A 16,613-nucleotide genomic window follows, 5' to 3' on the forward strand; every position below is an offset into this window, starting at 1 on the left:
CTATTCAAAGGTTTTCTGCTAGATAGATGTTTGATCATAAGCCATTCCATTCTTAGGGTGGTTTATCTTTTGCAGTGATAAATCTGGAGTGTTTTTTCAGAAGGCCCTTCCTTGGATGGATATATAGTTCAAAATGATCGGAAAATATATTAATTAAAAAATATTATTATAATATTTAATTAATATAAATATTTATTATTATTATTATATATATATATATATATATATATATATATATATATATATATATATATATGTATATATATGTATACCCATAATTAATCTAGAACAAACTTTTTGTTGATTAACTACTAATGCTGAGATTTAATTGACTGGATCGGAGGAACTCCTATGAGTAGAAATCATATAGAAAAGAAAAAGAAAAATAACTTCAATTACATTCCCTGACCATCAAAATCCGACCGAATAGTACAAGAACCTTTTTATTCAAACAAACCTACAACAATTCTAGTTCTACCCACTGCAAAAAATTTTACACAAACGTTGGATTCGAGACATGAATGTAGATTGTTAGATAAATACGACGGATTATTGATAATTTTCTTGGAAAGGGAGCTACGAATGGGATGCTACCAAGCGGGCATGCTTCTTCTTGGCGAGCTAGCAATTGGCGTCCCATTGGGATGGACCTCATGTAGTGTACTCCGCATTGATCTTCACATAATCGTAACTCAAGTCACAACCCCAAGCCTTCCCACTTCCCTCGCCATTTCCTGTTCCAAAAGACGACCTCTTTAGGAAGATATAAATATAGAGATGATAATTGATGTAAATGACTCATGGCATACATAAGATATAAAACTTTATCAAATAAAATAAATCAATTGTAGAATTCTAATAGCAAAATTATAAAGGCCAAGACTAATAAATGATATATGAGTTATTAGAAGTTTTTAAAATTAATTTACTTTGTAAAAAGGTCAATTACCAAATCACTTTGCAAGTTTTATCACTATTAACTATATTTTAAGTCAAATTAGATGTAAAATTACACACAAAATATTTTTTGCTCGTACTCGTCCAAAAGAAATTACAAACTTACCAACAGAAACGTAAATATGAACAGTCCCATGCGATTCTCCAGCCACTCTGAGATATTTACTAGCTATGTCCCTGTAAGATTCAATGTTAAACATTGGTACAAGTGTTGCGGTGTGCAAGAAACCGCGGAGTAAATTAAGTGACAGAAAAAATTTCGAATGACACACTTTTCCTCCATTTCTTTGGCAGAGAAAAGCTAAAGAGAAGAAAATAAATGGAAAGGAAAAAAAAAATCTTTTTTCAATTTTCTTCAAAACTGTTTTGTCCAATTTAGGTAGAAAAGCAACATTTGCGTCCAATGGGAACTTGAATTCAAGCCTAAAAAATTTGCCTTTTCTTTTAAATCTATGTCTAATTTATATTAGTCCACAACATACTATGTGAGACACAACTTAGGCCGAAATTCCTCAATTTATGTTATTTGACAATAGCTGAGATCGAGTGTGGTATCTCAAGTAACGGTGTTGAAGTTAGAGGAATATTCACAAAAGCTTCTATTAGAGATACAATCATCGAGATAGCACTTGTACCTGTCAAATGGCAGTGGCTGACCATTCCTCATGAGTGGAATATCTCCAAGTGATATCATAAGATCATTAAGATCAAAATGAACACCGGCGTAACCAACGGCACAAGCGATACGTCCCCAGTTTGGATCTCTTCCATAAATTGCCGCCTGCAAATTTTATCAAAGTAGCTAGATATGTTATAATATCCTCTAATATAATCACGGTGTGGTTTTTTTTTTCTTTTTAACAAATAGTTGCATACCTTAACAAGCGAAGAAGATGCTACTGAATGAGCTATTTTTGCTGCTTCAGTCTCTCCAGTCGCACCAATAACAGAGACCTGAAATCATCAGAAATATTCATGAGTATCACCAGTTGCATACCTAATTTCCTCGTCGTATTACATTTTTGAGATCATACTCGAACAACTGACAAAGCATTGATAGGCTACAAACTAGGCTATTTGATTTAATTGAAGAGTTGATAATAGTCATATCCAAAGTATTGACCAAATGAAAAAAAGAGAGAGAAGGAAAAAAGGAATTTGTCAATAGAATGAAACCTCAATCAAGCATGTCGCCCCCTCACCATCCCATGCTATCGATTTTGCAAGACCTTGCATGACCTGCAAGCATAGAACTTTTACAATTATGTGTCATAAGAGATTCACAAAGTTCATACAAACCACAAAACAACATAATCATGTACACAAAAACTGGTATACACAGACGTAAAAAAAAGTACTAATATACTGGGGGTTAATTGTATGATACCTAGACAGTTTGAAGTTTTACTTTATTATTGTAACATGAATAAGTAGTAATGAGATCATCATATTCATATTTTAAGTTTAAACTTTCATTTAAATTTCTTCAGCATTTCAAAACAGCATGATCATATAATTGTGTTCCTCGGACAATTTTATCTTATTGGAAACATAACCATTGGTCTTCCCCTTGAAGATCTCAAAAACTAAGCTTGCATTTATGTACATTCAGAAGATTTGAGAATTGCATCATCCAGTAAAATTATACCCATAAGATAATTTTACTATAACTTGGGTGTGGTCCTTATTTATAGTAGAAACAGGAAGGTTGAAGGAACCTGTGGTTCAATTCTGCATTTCTATTAAGGCAGCATAAGAAAAGCAAGGTTCAGAATGAAACAATGACAAGTGCAACATGAAAGTGTAATATGTGTCTGGTTTGACCGCCTGTACTATATTTAATGAGTTTAAGATATTTTTTTTAAAAAAAATAGTAACTAAAGTAATCAAAATCTCAATAAGATTAAGATGGATGCTTATAGTCGATGAGGGATTTGAAAACTTAGAAAGATGTAGAATATATAATGCAAACTATAAGGTACAAGTACAAGAAAAAGAAAAGAAAACAGCACGAAACAGAGTTACAAGAACATGTTGTTATTTAATCTGAGGAGCACACAATGAACAGAAAAGACTCCAAGTCTATTTAAATTTAACCACCTTATCTCATCATAACATCTTTATCAATCATTCCTTGTTAAATTATAAATCAGAGACTTCTAAATCTCTTGCTCATGGATTTCTAGTCCATCGAGCTCAATTAGTACATTGATTTATATCTTAATATTGCAAAAATAGCACCTTACGTATTCAGACATAGTTTTACTTCTTTAAAAGCGTTACTTTCAAAATTTTCCCTGCAACTTTAATTTCAAAGTTATACCAACTGAACTCCATTCAACTACCACAAAATCAAATGTGAAATAATATCTCTAAATTGTTTTGTTAAACATGATTAGTAAGGTTATCTAGTAACACAATATAAGAATTCATAGTTAACCCTTAATGCATGCCTACAATCTAGGAGGATGGTGGTTCTAGTAACTGCATTACTCAAATCTTTTTATCAAATAACTCTCCAACTCCTCAAACAGAGCAAATTGAAGGAGAAATTAATATGTACCAACTCATACAGCCCATGGCAGCAAATCCAGTGTGTGTAACAAAACAAAAATAGATTGAAAATCAGAAACTCTTATATAACAAAAGATAATATACTGTATAACTTACAGCATCTAAGCATGCTTGCAGTTGAAGAGCTTCATTGCTTTTAAGTGAGGAAATCAAATTTGATCCAGATAATCCACTAGCCAAAGCAAGAACACAGTCATTTGTGCTAGTATCTCCATCAACCTTCAACAAAAGTAAAATAAAGCAATTCAAATAAGTTAAATGAATATTGAATTTCCAATAGATGAAACAAAAAGATGTAGATAAATTACCTATTAATTGTGATATTACTTGTTCACTTCATTTCAAGGGGGAAAAAAACTAAGGTGTCATCAACTTACTGTGATTTGGTTAAAGCTTCTATCAACTGACATGCGCACCATACTTTTCCAAACGTCACTAGAAATTCCAGCATCAGTTGTTACAACCTGAAATGTCAGAAGACAAACAACAAGAAGAAAAGGCCCTGTGAAATCTGATTGTAAGGAGTTTCTACAAGTATACAAGTGAGGAAATTTTACATACACCAAGCATTGTAGCCATGTTTGGATTGATCATTCCAGAACCTTTTGCCATTCCACCAACTCTCACAGGAACACCTCCAACCTTACCCATTCAAACAAAAAAAAAATCATAAAAAAATAAAGATGAATAACTAATCTAATCATCAAAGTAATTTCCCAATAGTGAAAAAAAAAGCCAAAATGAAAAATATAAAGTCCTAACCTCTGTTTCAACAGCTACAGATTTGCTTACAAGGTCAGTTGTAGTAATGGCAATAGCTGCAGAGTCGGCCCTAAAAAATCAAAGAATGGAAGAAGCACGTATGGTAAACACCAGGAATTTCTGATGACAAATAAGTAACGACCTGGAACAGTTTTACCACATGGAAAAAGAAATTGATTCATAGGATTGTTGTCCTACATGCATTCTTGAAATATTAACATGTCTGATAATAAAGAGGAACATACATATAATTTACATTTACCACAATGTCTATTTACAAGAAAATTGATTCATACTTGTATTTACTAATACTAACAGTATAACTGAATCCTTTTGTACTATCTGTATGATTTTGTATGCACTTTTACAACATTCAAATGAATTAGCACAGAAATTCAATTATATAAAAGGATCTTTTTTCCTAAAAACCCTGGTCATGAGATAGGATCTGATTTCTGTTTGTTTATCTTAACTGCTGAAGCAATAAGCTTTACACAAAGATGTTATCAAGTGGCATTGTGGTTCAAACAGTCCATCAAAGTTTGTTGAACACAATTCTTTTAACTCTATGATTTTTTGAGCCTGTAAGAAAGTGCATGTAAATACATCTTCCAAGGGAAAATATGAGAAAGAAGGAATCAATGAGACAGGAAAACAAAGAGTACAAAGAGAGAAAAATAAAATCAATTAAATTGATAAAAGAAATATCATTATTCAAAAAAGTATTTCTAAAAAAATACCCATCAACAGTCGATGATAATGAAGCAACAAGTCTTGGAAGTGAACTAAGAAGGGCATCCTGAATAGAAGTAAAGAAACATCAACTGAGATGGATAAAAGTTGCAGAATATAATTAGAAGATATGAAATATAAAAAATCTTCATTAGTTATTCTAAACATCATCTTGACGTGAAATTGCAGGTTATGCTTGCCTTCTTTATCCGCTGGCCAATTACACCGGTTGACTGAAGCAGTACATCCTCTGGCCTCATATTAAGGAGCTAAAATTGGTAAATAAAAATTAAAAAATAATATAAATATTCAAATAGTTAAGATAAAATATCCAGCTAAGTTATGAAAAAAAAGAAAACCTCAGCAAGAGCATTTGCACATTCTACAGCATCCTGGTAGCCTAAGTCGCCCTAAAATGTACCAAAATGAATCACCAAAATCAAATTCCAATTTTACTCTAACAATCCAATAACTATATTTTATTTTGAAACAGTTACTAGTTAACAAAGAAAGTAAACTCACTGTAGCAGCATTTGCTTGACCAGCATTAATTAATATTGCACGTGCCTAAACACAAAAAAATTGCATGTTAAAGTAACTACTTAAACTACTAGGTTGACAAACTTAACAAAGAAATATATAATTCATTTAAAGGTATGACACTACGAATAAAATATTTTCATACAGTAGTTGAAGCGTCTAGGACATTTTTGCAATAGATAACAGGGGCAGCTGTGACAATATTGGTGGTAAAAGATCCTGGACAGGGGAAAAGATCAAATTTCTTATCTTAACTAAGAGTATACCACTTGTTTAGGTACATAGGATCATGCAGAACACAATAAGAGGGTAACGAGTAAAATATAGTGGTCTGAAATCTCAGGTAAAAAACATATGCATTCACCAGCAACAGCTGCATCAACTTCACATGTCACCAAAGACAAATCAGGTTTATTTCCTTTTGCCCTCAGACCTCCATATATGCCTGCAGCTTTGAACCCTTTTGGTGCTGTCACACCACCTGGTATCTGTAAGAGAGTGTCACTGGCAGTAAGAAAATGCTTATGATAGTGTATCAAAAACATAGCTTGCATGGTATTGTTCCAGTAACCAAGCTTAATAGAATAACTAATAAAGCAACAGCAACCCCTGTAGCTGCCATCAAGTAGTGTTTTTGATGAAAAAAAATTGACGTTCACTTGCTAGGCAGGTTCAACATGTTACCTGCAAATGTGTAAGTGGCAGACAGTGGATTGCTATTTATTGAGCATTAATATCAGCAAGATTGAGCAATTCACAGTCCGCAACAGTTTGATTATTTCCATGAAAAAATAAAAAGAAAAAAAAATAAAATCACATTTCACTATTTGAAAGTCCGCTTAATCTGAACAGCAAAAAATCAAATCCCATCATTGATCAGTAAATTGATCCGAAGAACTTCAGAGAACTAGCATTTGTAAACCCTCATTCTTAATCTATTTCAAACCACAAGAATTCTAGCTTCTGTTGCCTTTTTACTTGTGCTCAGTATTGACTTGTAGTTAGATCAACCTTATCATACATATACATTACGGTATGATGATTGAATGGGAACACATTGTTTATCAGCTACATGACTCGCACAAACATCACCAGACATCTATAGAAGAATCAGAGCTTATCAATCAATGCAATTCAATAGCGCAAAAATGAAACGGTACCTCCGTCCACGGTCCTTCGGGTAGCAGAATCGGAGCGGCGGGGATGTAGGTCGACGCCACGGCCATGGGAATCGAAACTCGAGCTCGACGCGTACGAATTCCGCCGAATTCCGAAACCTGGGAGATAAAAGAACGGAAATAAGAGGTCGGCATTAGGAGGGTTGGTGGAGGAATTAAGAGAGATGGGGGCGACCCTGATGCGGTGGACGAGAGCAGCCGGCGACGAAAGGAGGTGGTTTAGCGGAACAAGAGCCATGACGGCCTCAAGTTTGACGTCGCTCTCTTCGGCCTCGATCGCCGGGAGACTGACGAGACACAGAAGTTGACGGCTAAAACCCTAAAAATGCCAGAAAGCATATGAAATAAGAGGTGAAATTAAGGCCCAAAACTTTTCTTATATTTGTAAAGAGACCCTGCACATCGAACTATTAGTTCAAAGCGCCAGAAAGCATATGAAATAAGAAGTAGATTCAGGGGGCAAACTAAAATTATTCCTTCGTTTTATAATGACCCTGGATCGGCCGACTCTCATTTTTAGGGTTTTAGCAATTTCTCCGAACGAATGGCTCTCTCTACCTTGCTTGCTTTCCGCCGCCTGCTCAGGGCTGCTGCTTCTCCCTCCTCTTCCTCCTCCTCCTCGCTGCCTCGGCGGAGCTTGTCGCCGTTCGCTGCCTACTGCTCTTCGTCGTCTTCCTCCTCCTCCCCCACTCCGCCCATCTTTCCCTTCGATGACACCCCCGCCGACCTTCCTCCCCTCACCACGTCTAATCTGTTTGTCAGCGGTAAGTACTCTGAACATCCCTTGTTTTATGTTCGTATCTACCATGCTTTTTAATCAAATGGAGTCAAGTTAGAAACTTTTTGACACTTAATCTTATATTGGACAGTCTTCTCATCTTGTTATTAGATTTGGCACCGTTTTTTAGTGATAATGATGAAAAAGTGTATTTTGAGGATTATGTTTAGGAACATTATCACAGAGTAGTCGTTTGATTGTTTGTTCAACTAAATTGATTTATTCTTCGCATACAGTTGATGCCTAGTTTGTACGAGGTATACCTTTAACATGCCCTAGGAAGACACATAAGAGGTTCTCCCTTCTTTAGGAATGTCCGGTGAAATTGTTTGGAATAGAACTAGGGTATTTTTGAGGATACGCTTGAATATTAGAACATTTGGATTCGAAGAATCGAAGACTCAGAGTGGTGGTTGTAATATATTGGTGGCTAAATAGCAATACATATATTGATGTTATGTATCTAAGAATTCTTCCAATATCGATGTGAAGATTAGAATTCAACTATTTCAAAGCAATCAACATATTTATGGTTGGTATTGCTTGTATTCTATACTCTAATATTACCCTCGATTCAAGTTTTCTTTGTCATCGATGTGCTCCAGGACTTTCAAGGTTAACCACTAATGACAAGCTTCAAGAAGCATTCTCTCCCTTTGGCCAGCTGCTTGAAGGTACTCTAACATCTTTTGAAAAAAAGAAAAAAAGAAAGATCTCAGGATACTGAACCCCAATTTCCAAATATGCAGCGAAAGTCATTACCGATAGAATCTCAGGAAGGTCCAAGGGGTTTGGTTTCGTTAAATACGCAACCATAGAAGAGGCAGAGAAGGCGCGCGCCGGGATGAACGCGAAGTTTCTCGATGGATGGGTTATCTTCGTGGATCCTGCAAAACCAAGAGAGCCAAGATCATACAACCCTCCACAGTCTCAAACTTCTGAAGATGGTATCAGAACTAACAAAACTATTGGTTGGTGTGGTTGATCATTTATACACCCCATTCGTCATACCCTTTATTTCAACGATTGAAATAATTTGAACGATACAATCTGTGAGGGAGTCATTCTCATTGCCTGTTAACAATCACAACGATATTGAATTAAGACTTCTATATCGAACCGTGCATTTCAATGTGCCATCTATTTCTTTCTCGAGTTTTAAGATCCCAAGTTAGCTCAGTTCTTACAAAAAAAAACACACACTGTATGCTACACTTGCTGTTGTAGTTCATATATTTATCGATGGTAAATGATGCGGGTGCTTTGTTGAATCTGTTCTTGTTAGTTGCTTCAACTGTCACTATGCCGCGTTCATTATCTCGATGTGAACTTGATATCTTTATTTTTAAAGAGAATATTGTTTATTTTATATCAAGGAGAAGACGAGAGACCGGCTTGAAGGAGAATTAAAGGACATAGGGGACAAAATAGATATTTCCTCCATCACATACATATTTACGAACACAAATCGTCGTTTGGGAAATTTTGCATGCAGTCCTAAATAAATCTTTGCATGTGGTTCCCATTCATAAAAATTTTTAGAATTTAGTATATTTTTTATCAAATTGAGTATGATTTTTTTTTTTTTACCTTAATTGGATGGAAAATATATTAGATTTTTTTTAAAATAATACTTAATTAAATGAAAAATATATTAGATTTCCTGTAAATAGTAATTGATATTAAATTTATAAGAAATTATATTAAGCAGATTTTTAAATCGTGTTCAATTTAATAAAAAATATATTCAATTCTAGTTTAATGTGCTGAATTTAATAAGAATTATATTCATTTTTAAACTATTTGTACCGAAAAATATGAGAATTAATTTTGATAGAAAATATACTCGATTCTAGCATAAAGTAATTTAAGAAGTAATATTTGCATGAGAGAGTTGAAATAAGAGAGTGTTTGGCTAAACTTATTAAAAAGCTCGTACAACTTATAAGTTATTTTATGAGTTTATAAGTTGTTATGTCTTATTTTAAAAATAAGTTAAAGTGTTTGGTGAACTTATTACAATCAACTTAAAGATATTGATGTGTTTGGTATTATAAGATCTTTTGATTAATAAAATTACCAAAAATGGTATAATATTATTAATAGAGGGTTTTGAGATTTTTATTAATAGAGGATTTTGGGTGAAGGAGAGAAAATTAGAAAGAGACGTTCGCGGAGAAGATGACACAACGTTGGAAGAAAAATCGGCGGAGATAAAAAAATATTAGACTTTATGGAGGATAAGATGAGGATTTATAAATTATATAAGGATATTTTAAAGAAATAAATTATTAAAATAAGATTTTTTTTTAAAAAAAAGTAGGGTTTCCTTATTTTAAAAACAGCTTATAAGTTCCAAAACAACTTATTTTGACAGCTTATAAGCGGTTTGAAAAAAAATTTATCAAACAAATTTGAATAACTTATAAGCTCCAAAACAATTTATAAACTATTTTAGAGAGCTTATAAGTTCAACTAAACACCCTCTAAATATAAAATTATGATTATAATTAAGAATTTTTCTCTACAGTTGTTTTTTAATAATTAGTTATATATTGTTATATTTGTATTATATTATTTATATACGTGATCGGGTCTCAGCGTGGAAACTAAGCAGGTTTTCCAATTGGCCTGACGGCGCTTGTTTAGATAACACGTGGCGCCTTTCTATTGGCCTTACTTGACGGTCTTCAGACGAAAAGGCAGTCGTAAATATTATCATCGCCTCCACCTCGCCGCTTTCCTTCCCTTCTTTATATATCCTTCTCATCGCCCATCTTTGATCTCCGATCTTAAATTTCCTTCGCCTCGATCCCGAAACTCGCCCCTCCGATCCTCGTCTCGTCGTCGCCGCCACAGCCGCCGCCGCTGCTGCCAGCAAAATGGTACGTGTTCAATTTTTTTCTTTCGGATTTGCTCCGTTTCCAGGGATCTTTTCTACGTTTTATCGTCTGCGCATTTCGGTTTTCTGGTTCCATGCGTCCCCTGAAATTTGTGGAGTGGAATCCAATTTGGAGGTTGGCTAGGGTTTGGATCCGAAGCATGCTACAGTGTGATGCTTGGGTTCCGATCTCTGATCGTTGGTACTCGGATGTGGATTGTTGTTCTGTTGGTGGAATTATAGTGTCGATCCGTCGCCGCTCATTCCGCAGTTGCTTGGGTTGAATATTGTTAGCGTGGAATCCCGTTGGAGGATCAGCTAGTGTGAGTTCATTTGGCTAGGGTTTGGATCCGAAGCATGCTGTGTTACTGTGAATATTTTGATGGTTGATGTCTGGCCTCTTCTGATCGTTGGCAGTTGCATGTAGATTGTTCTGTTGGAATTGTAGCATCGATCCCGCATGGCTCTCTCTGCTGTAGCTAGAGTTGATTAGATTTAAACGTGAAATCCCTTTCGGAGGGTGAGCTAGTGCGTGATTTTGTTTGGGTAGGGTTGGAGTATGATCTCTGGGCATTGGTATCTGTATGTAGATTGCTCGTTGAATTGTAGTATTGATCCCTTGCCACTCTTTCTGAAGTAGCTTGGGTTGGTTAGATTGCTGATGGCGAGTCCCATTTGGAGAATCAGCTAGTGGCTGTGGGTTCATTTGCCCATGGTTTTGGATCACAAGCATGCTGCAAGTTGATGCGGTTGCTCACTCCACAATTGCTTGTATTGATTAGTTTGTTTAAGCTCTGATCGCTTCTATTTCTTATACATCTTTCAACCAAACAATTTAAGCCTATTTAATTGGACTCATAGATAAATTAGATTCCCTGTTGTGACAATTTTGTATGATCTTAGATTCCATAAAGTGAAATTTTTTATCAGATCTAGTTGATCTAATGAATAAAATGGTAGGATGTACTAAACTGGAACTCCTGTTTGCAATGGCAGTGCCTTTTATTTAAGGAGATTACAATAGTTTGGTTAATCTCTAGATACTAAGCTGCACTGATCTGTGTGTATTGTATTCAATCGGCCAATGTATGTTGTTCCTTGTTGGTGCCTGAGGACTATATATGCTTCTTGACAAGTCAACAAAGTTGTGATCACAAGTTGTTGCATTGTTATATGGCAGGCCAACGCAGTTTCAGGAATGGCAGTGAATGACGACTGCAAGCTGAAGTTCTTGGAATTGAAGGCAAAACGCACCTACCGCTTCATAATCTATAGGATTGATGAGAAGCTGAAGCAGATCCTTGTGGAGAAGCTTGGTGAACCCAACCTAACATATGATGATTTTACTGCCAGCCTCCCTGCAAATGAATGCCGATATGCAATATATGATTTTGACTTTGTGACTGAAGAGAACTGTCAGAAGAGCAAGATCTTTTTTATCGCATGGTAAACTTTATATTTTGTTTCTAATTGACTTTATTTAACTGAGGCATTAACTTCCCCTTGTCGTCTTTGTTTGAAACAAAGGTCCCCTGACACATCAAGGGTGAGAAGCAAGATGCTTTATGCGAGCTCGAAAGAGAGGTTCAAGAGAGAGCTGGACGGCATCCAGGTGGAGCTGCAAGCAACTGATCCTACCGAGATGGATCTTGATGTCATAAGAAGCCGTGCAAATTGAGTATGTGGCTTATGCCTCTTATTCGTGCCGCTAAACTTGTTCTATTATTCGTGTGCTTCTGATGGAATCTTCATAATTCCAAAGGGAAGGTTGGTTCCCTTAGATATCATTTGGGCTTGTGGTTGGGATTACTTAATAGTAACTTTTTTTGAATTATCCTCCATTTTAACTTGGTGATGTATTTCAAATTTGCTACTTGTGGGCATTAGTATCTAATTGTTCTCTTCTTTATCGATATTTGACCTAAATGCTTCCTCTGTTTTTATTTCAATTTTCCTTCTCACTTTAAGTATATGTATATTCTTACCAATGTTTAAAAGTCCAACCAGATGGGAGTCTGATTTGAGTGTGAGGCTCCCTCGCTTCGCGTCACTCACACTTTTTTACAACTTCCAAATCATCTCTTTTTATGTGTGTCATCAAAATTACTCTTATCTCATGCCTAGCGCACTACTGTGGATTACATTTTCAAGTTTTGTAGACTATCTTCAGACACATCCATTTGCACAAGCTATTCTCAGTGATGTATGTGCATTGGCAGCCAGTTAGTGTCGCTGAGGTATATTTATGCATGCACACGTTTATGTATGTTTTATGCTTGCATTCTCTGTACGCGCGTTGCCAAATATATAGGTCACTGAGCCTCACAGGGTCCCTGAGTTCCCCAATCGATATGAATTAGTTTATTTACCAGTCCTATGGATATAGAGGAAGATATTTTTGGTGTTATTTAAATCACTATAATTAGTTGTTATAAAAGTTATTGTAGCACTTAATATAATATTGTTACAGTAGGGTAAGATAATAATTTTTATAACTATTTTAAAATAATTTTAATAAAGTTTAAATAATTTTAATGAAGTTGATAAAAAATTTCTTGATATTTTAATGTTTAGAGTTTAAATTTTAAAATTCAAGATTTAGTTATAGACGTATAGCAGCTATCGTTAGCCATTTTAGTTTAATCAAATTAAACCTTAAACTTTAAATAAAATTTCCTAATTTATCTCCTGGGGCTGCCTTCGAGAATTATGGGCAGTTTAGAAATAACCAATACATTTTAGGGTGAAAAGGGAAATTGCCGTGCTATATGTTCACGATTGTGGATCGTTGACCGCCCCTTTCCGCGAGAACCCTATCCGCGTCCCTTCTCTTCGTCGCTCGATTCCTCTTCTCAGATCTGCATCGCAGATGTCGGGCGCCCTCGACATGTCCCTCGACGACATAATCAAATCCAGCAAGAAGACTGCCGGCGGAGGACGCGGGCGGGGCCGTGAGGGCGGCGGGCCGTCCCGTCGCGCGCCCAACCGAACGGCTAACCGATCCGCCCCTTACTCCGCCGGGAAGGTACGCGCTTTGGGGATTTCCTGCGGCTGCCGGATCCGGGCTTCCTCCCGACCACCCGATCTGATTTGATCTGCGATCCCAGGCTCCCGACTCGGTGTGGCAGCACGGCATGTACTCGACGGCGCAGGCGGGCGGTTTTCCTGCTCCGACGGCGAGGGCTTCCTCCATAGAGACTGGCACCAAGCTGTATATCTCGAATTTGGAATTCGGAGTGTCGAACGAGGACATCAAGGTGCTCTTTTTCACTTTTTAGCATTCGATTTGTAGCGGCTTCACCTGGAAATTTCGCATCTGTTGATCTTGTGCAAAGTATTAGTTTTTTTGGCTATCTTGAGCCTTCTTTTCTTTCAACAGGTTTGATGCTGTATCTCCACTTTCTATCTTACATAGATGGGGATATATTACAGAGATTATGCTTTTATATTTTGCTCGTTTTGGAATTCAACTACTTTTTCTAAAATTTTGGGATGTAAACTTGATAGACAGGTGTTACAATCAAAATGAGTAGTTGCTTTTAAAGTTGATGATAAATACCTTGTTTTTTCATTGTCATTTAACCATTTTGGGAAATTCTTATAAATTAATTTTGATTTCTTTTACAATGAACTTGTGATGTGCTGCTCATATTTGCACCAACAACTGATTTCTTTTTTGCCTCGTGATCCTCATATGATCATATTTCATCTTGTTTCGATTTTAGATAAATATTTGTTATCTAAATTTGGAAACAGATTCATGTGCCAATGTAATAACCATAATATTGATAGTTTCTATTCTTTAAAAATGATTTATAATCCATCCTAACTGAATGTATTTTTTTTATTTACGAATACATTTTGGGTAGTTTTTATTGTGTTTTCCTGTGTTTTTCTATGATCCTGATTGGTTGGAAAAAATAATTGGATATGTTTATGAAATAGTATTTTAATATCTCCGTATCTCAATTTGATTGTTTTCTTTTGTTGGCTTTGGGGTACCTGCCTTTTGTTTGTTTGTTTTATTATTATTGATGATATTATTGTTTGCTGCAGGAACTGTTTTCAGAGGTTGGGGATCTCAAGCGTTATTCTATAAATTACGATAGAAGCGGAAGGTCTAAGGTAGTTACTTAGCTGGAGTGTTGTTATTTGATGCCAGTCTCATACTTTAGCTTCTTGCCTTATTTTATTAAAAAAAAATCAAAGGGATCGGCTGAAGTGGTCTTTGCAAGGAGAACTGATGCTATAGCAGCTGTGAAGAGGTACAATAATGTCCTACTCGATGGAAAACCCATGAAAATAGAAATTATCGGCACAAATATTTCAACACCAGCTGTTGTACCTCAAGCTACAGATGGTGCCTTTGGAAAGCCTAATGGCACTTCAAAAAGGTTTATTTTACTCTCTTCTGAAAATTCATGATAATGACTGTTTAATTATTGAATTCTACTTTTTGCATGAGTTGAATCTTTTTTTTCTAATGTGTGTGGAGCGTGGTAATGAAGGAGTTCAGTTCATATTTTGTTGCCGTAAAGTGTGTTGTTGTACTATTTGTAGTTTCTTACATTTCATATATCCGAGCATCTAACTTATACTTCTACAGGATGGTATAAACATGAAGCTGTCAGATTCCATTTACTACTTAGTATCTGTTTTAGATTTGTTTCATTTGTTATCTATCTTGTTATGATCCATTAACAGTAGTTATTTCTGATTAGCTTCTGGTTGTCAGTTGCCTGGTGTGATTATATAATTTCTTCTCTTCCCTTTTCTTAGGTGTAATTAATAATATATTTTCCACTTAAATGATTCATAGAGCGAATTGGTAGGTTTCAGGAGTACACTGAATAATCGAATATCATGGATGTTGAAGCTGATTGTAATTAAGGTGTACCTTTTTATGTAAATAATCCCTTGATTTTGTGTCGACACGTCAATTATCATGTTTATTCTAGTAAATATCCATATGTCAGACACTGTCAGCTCCCTGGTAAAGTGTAAACTAATAGTTGAAATATTCTTGTGCCCATTATGAAATGGATATTGTGCATATTGGTTTTGCAATATAAATATTGATCTATATATGTTCTGTCCCAATTTAATGTCTATCCACTCCATTGAACTCTTATTGAATAACACAAACCTAAACCATGTTTCGTTACCTTATTTTCCATTTAAAGTAGCTAAGATTTTCTTGTACTTGCTTTGGTATGGCAGCACGGGACCAGCAAGAGTTTCTCCAGGATGGCCACGAGCTGGTGGCCGTGGAAGAGGGCGGAGCCGTGGTAGAGGTAAAGGACGTAGTGAACCTGTTTCTGCTGAAGCACTTGATGCAGATTTGGACAAGTATCATACAGAAGCGATGCAAACCAACTGAATGGTCTCATTTGTCTCTTTCACCCTATTACCATTGCTTGCCTGATGCCGCTCCATATTTGTATTTTGTTTTGCAAACATGCATAATCTAGCTAATGTATCATCACCATACTGTGTGGGGTTCTGGGGTTTTCATTTTCGCTTGTTGTTTTCCTTCGGTTTGAATTTCCTACTGTGGTTAAAGTGAAAACCTGGTGTCTGGCCTTAGTCGTCATTTCATTCGGTTGATCAACCCCATTTCTATTTCCTTATTGTTGCGGCTAAGATGCTTGTATGGTTGGGACTCGTTTGTGAGAGCATCACAAGTGCATACTGGCATCGGACTAAGGTATGCATTAAATTATATGTCCAGCTTTTATTGTCATTATAAGGTTAACGCAAACAATTATCTTTTGATTTCTGCACAGGTTGGCTTATGTGTTTTCGGTTTCTAATCTCGGAGTTCATTTAAGCTATACCGCCATTTCCTACCTGAGATTCCTGCCTATTATTGTCGGTATGATGTTTCACGGAGCTCTTTAGGAGATATCACTCTCAAAAATCATGCTGCTGCCTGAAATAAGCATATTAGGTTGCCAGGGCAAATCATGTTGATGGCAGATAATGGTGTTCTTTCATTGGCACTTTTTGTCTCGGAAATGTGATTGCAAGTGGTTAAGTGATGCAAAGTGGTTAAGTGTGTGTTGTTGCTTATGGATTTTTTTTTGTCTATCTTAACACTCAGAACATCTGTATGCCCAAAAGAAAAGCTGCAAGGTTTGTTCACAGGGGTTATCAAACATGGCCAGCTAATTGCCTATATGTGCAGTGGTGTCGATGTGGTTCGACCAAC

The 16,613-nt window shown here is 35.9% G+C and overlaps 4 protein-coding genes across 4 annotated transcripts; 3 read left to right on the forward strand and 1 right to left on the reverse strand.

Moving 5' to 3' along the window:
- Window positions 1-333: 333 nt before the first annotated feature.
- On the reverse strand, window positions 334-7,078 carry LOC122003041 (arginine biosynthesis bifunctional protein ArgJ, chloroplastic-like). The gene is made up of 17 exons (XM_042558473.1): window positions 6,919-7,078; window positions 6,726-6,842; window positions 5,930-6,053; window positions 5,711-5,784; window positions 5,548-5,592; window positions 5,385-5,435; window positions 5,226-5,294; window positions 5,034-5,092; window positions 4,294-4,363; window positions 4,093-4,173; window positions 3,909-3,995; window positions 3,628-3,750; window positions 2,134-2,196; window positions 1,834-1,911; window positions 1,593-1,738; window positions 1,064-1,134; window positions 334-734 (listed from the first exon to the last, which is right to left on the reverse strand). Exons 1-17 carry the CDS (start codon window positions 6,979-6,981, stop codon window positions 652-654), a joined length of 1,404 nt encoding a protein of 467 aa, XP_042414407.1. The 5' UTR covers window positions 6,982-7,078; the 3' UTR covers window positions 334-651.
- Window positions 7,079-7,258: 180 nt separating this feature from the next.
- Window positions 7,259-8,683, forward strand: LOC122003042 (organelle RRM domain-containing protein 2, mitochondrial-like). The gene is made up of 3 exons (XM_042558474.1): window positions 7,259-7,507; window positions 8,127-8,195; window positions 8,271-8,683. Exons 1-3 carry the CDS (start codon window positions 7,288-7,290, stop codon window positions 8,504-8,506), a joined length of 525 nt encoding a protein of 174 aa, XP_042414408.1. The 5' UTR covers window positions 7,259-7,287; the 3' UTR covers window positions 8,507-8,683.
- A 1,565-nt stretch (window positions 8,684-10,248) lies between these two features.
- Window positions 10,249-12,317, forward strand: LOC122003043 (actin-depolymerizing factor 7-like). The gene is made up of 3 exons (XM_042558475.1): window positions 10,249-10,406; window positions 11,583-11,848; window positions 11,930-12,317. Exons 1-3 carry the CDS (start codon window positions 10,404-10,406, stop codon window positions 12,078-12,080), a joined length of 420 nt encoding a protein of 139 aa, XP_042414409.1. The 5' UTR covers window positions 10,249-10,403; the 3' UTR covers window positions 12,081-12,317.
- An 867-nt stretch (window positions 12,318-13,184) lies between these two features.
- On the forward strand, window positions 13,185-15,995 carry LOC122003045 (THO complex subunit 4B-like). Its single transcript, XM_042558477.1, has 5 exons — window positions 13,185-13,427; window positions 13,510-13,659; window positions 14,459-14,527; window positions 14,612-14,796; window positions 15,623-15,995. The coding sequence occupies exons 1-5, from the start codon at window positions 13,272-13,274 to the stop codon at window positions 15,780-15,782; spliced, it is 720 nt and encodes a 239-aa protein (XP_042414411.1). The 5' UTR covers window positions 13,185-13,271; the 3' UTR covers window positions 15,783-15,995.
- Window positions 15,996-16,613: the final 618 nt, after the last annotated feature.

The sequence above is a fragment of the Zingiber officinale genome, chromosome 7A, assembly GCF_018446385.1.
Source record: "Zingiber officinale cultivar Zhangliang chromosome 7A, Zo_v1.1, whole genome shotgun sequence".
Lineage (NCBI taxonomy): Eukaryota > Viridiplantae > Streptophyta > Magnoliopsida > Zingiberales > Zingiberaceae > Zingiber > Zingiber officinale.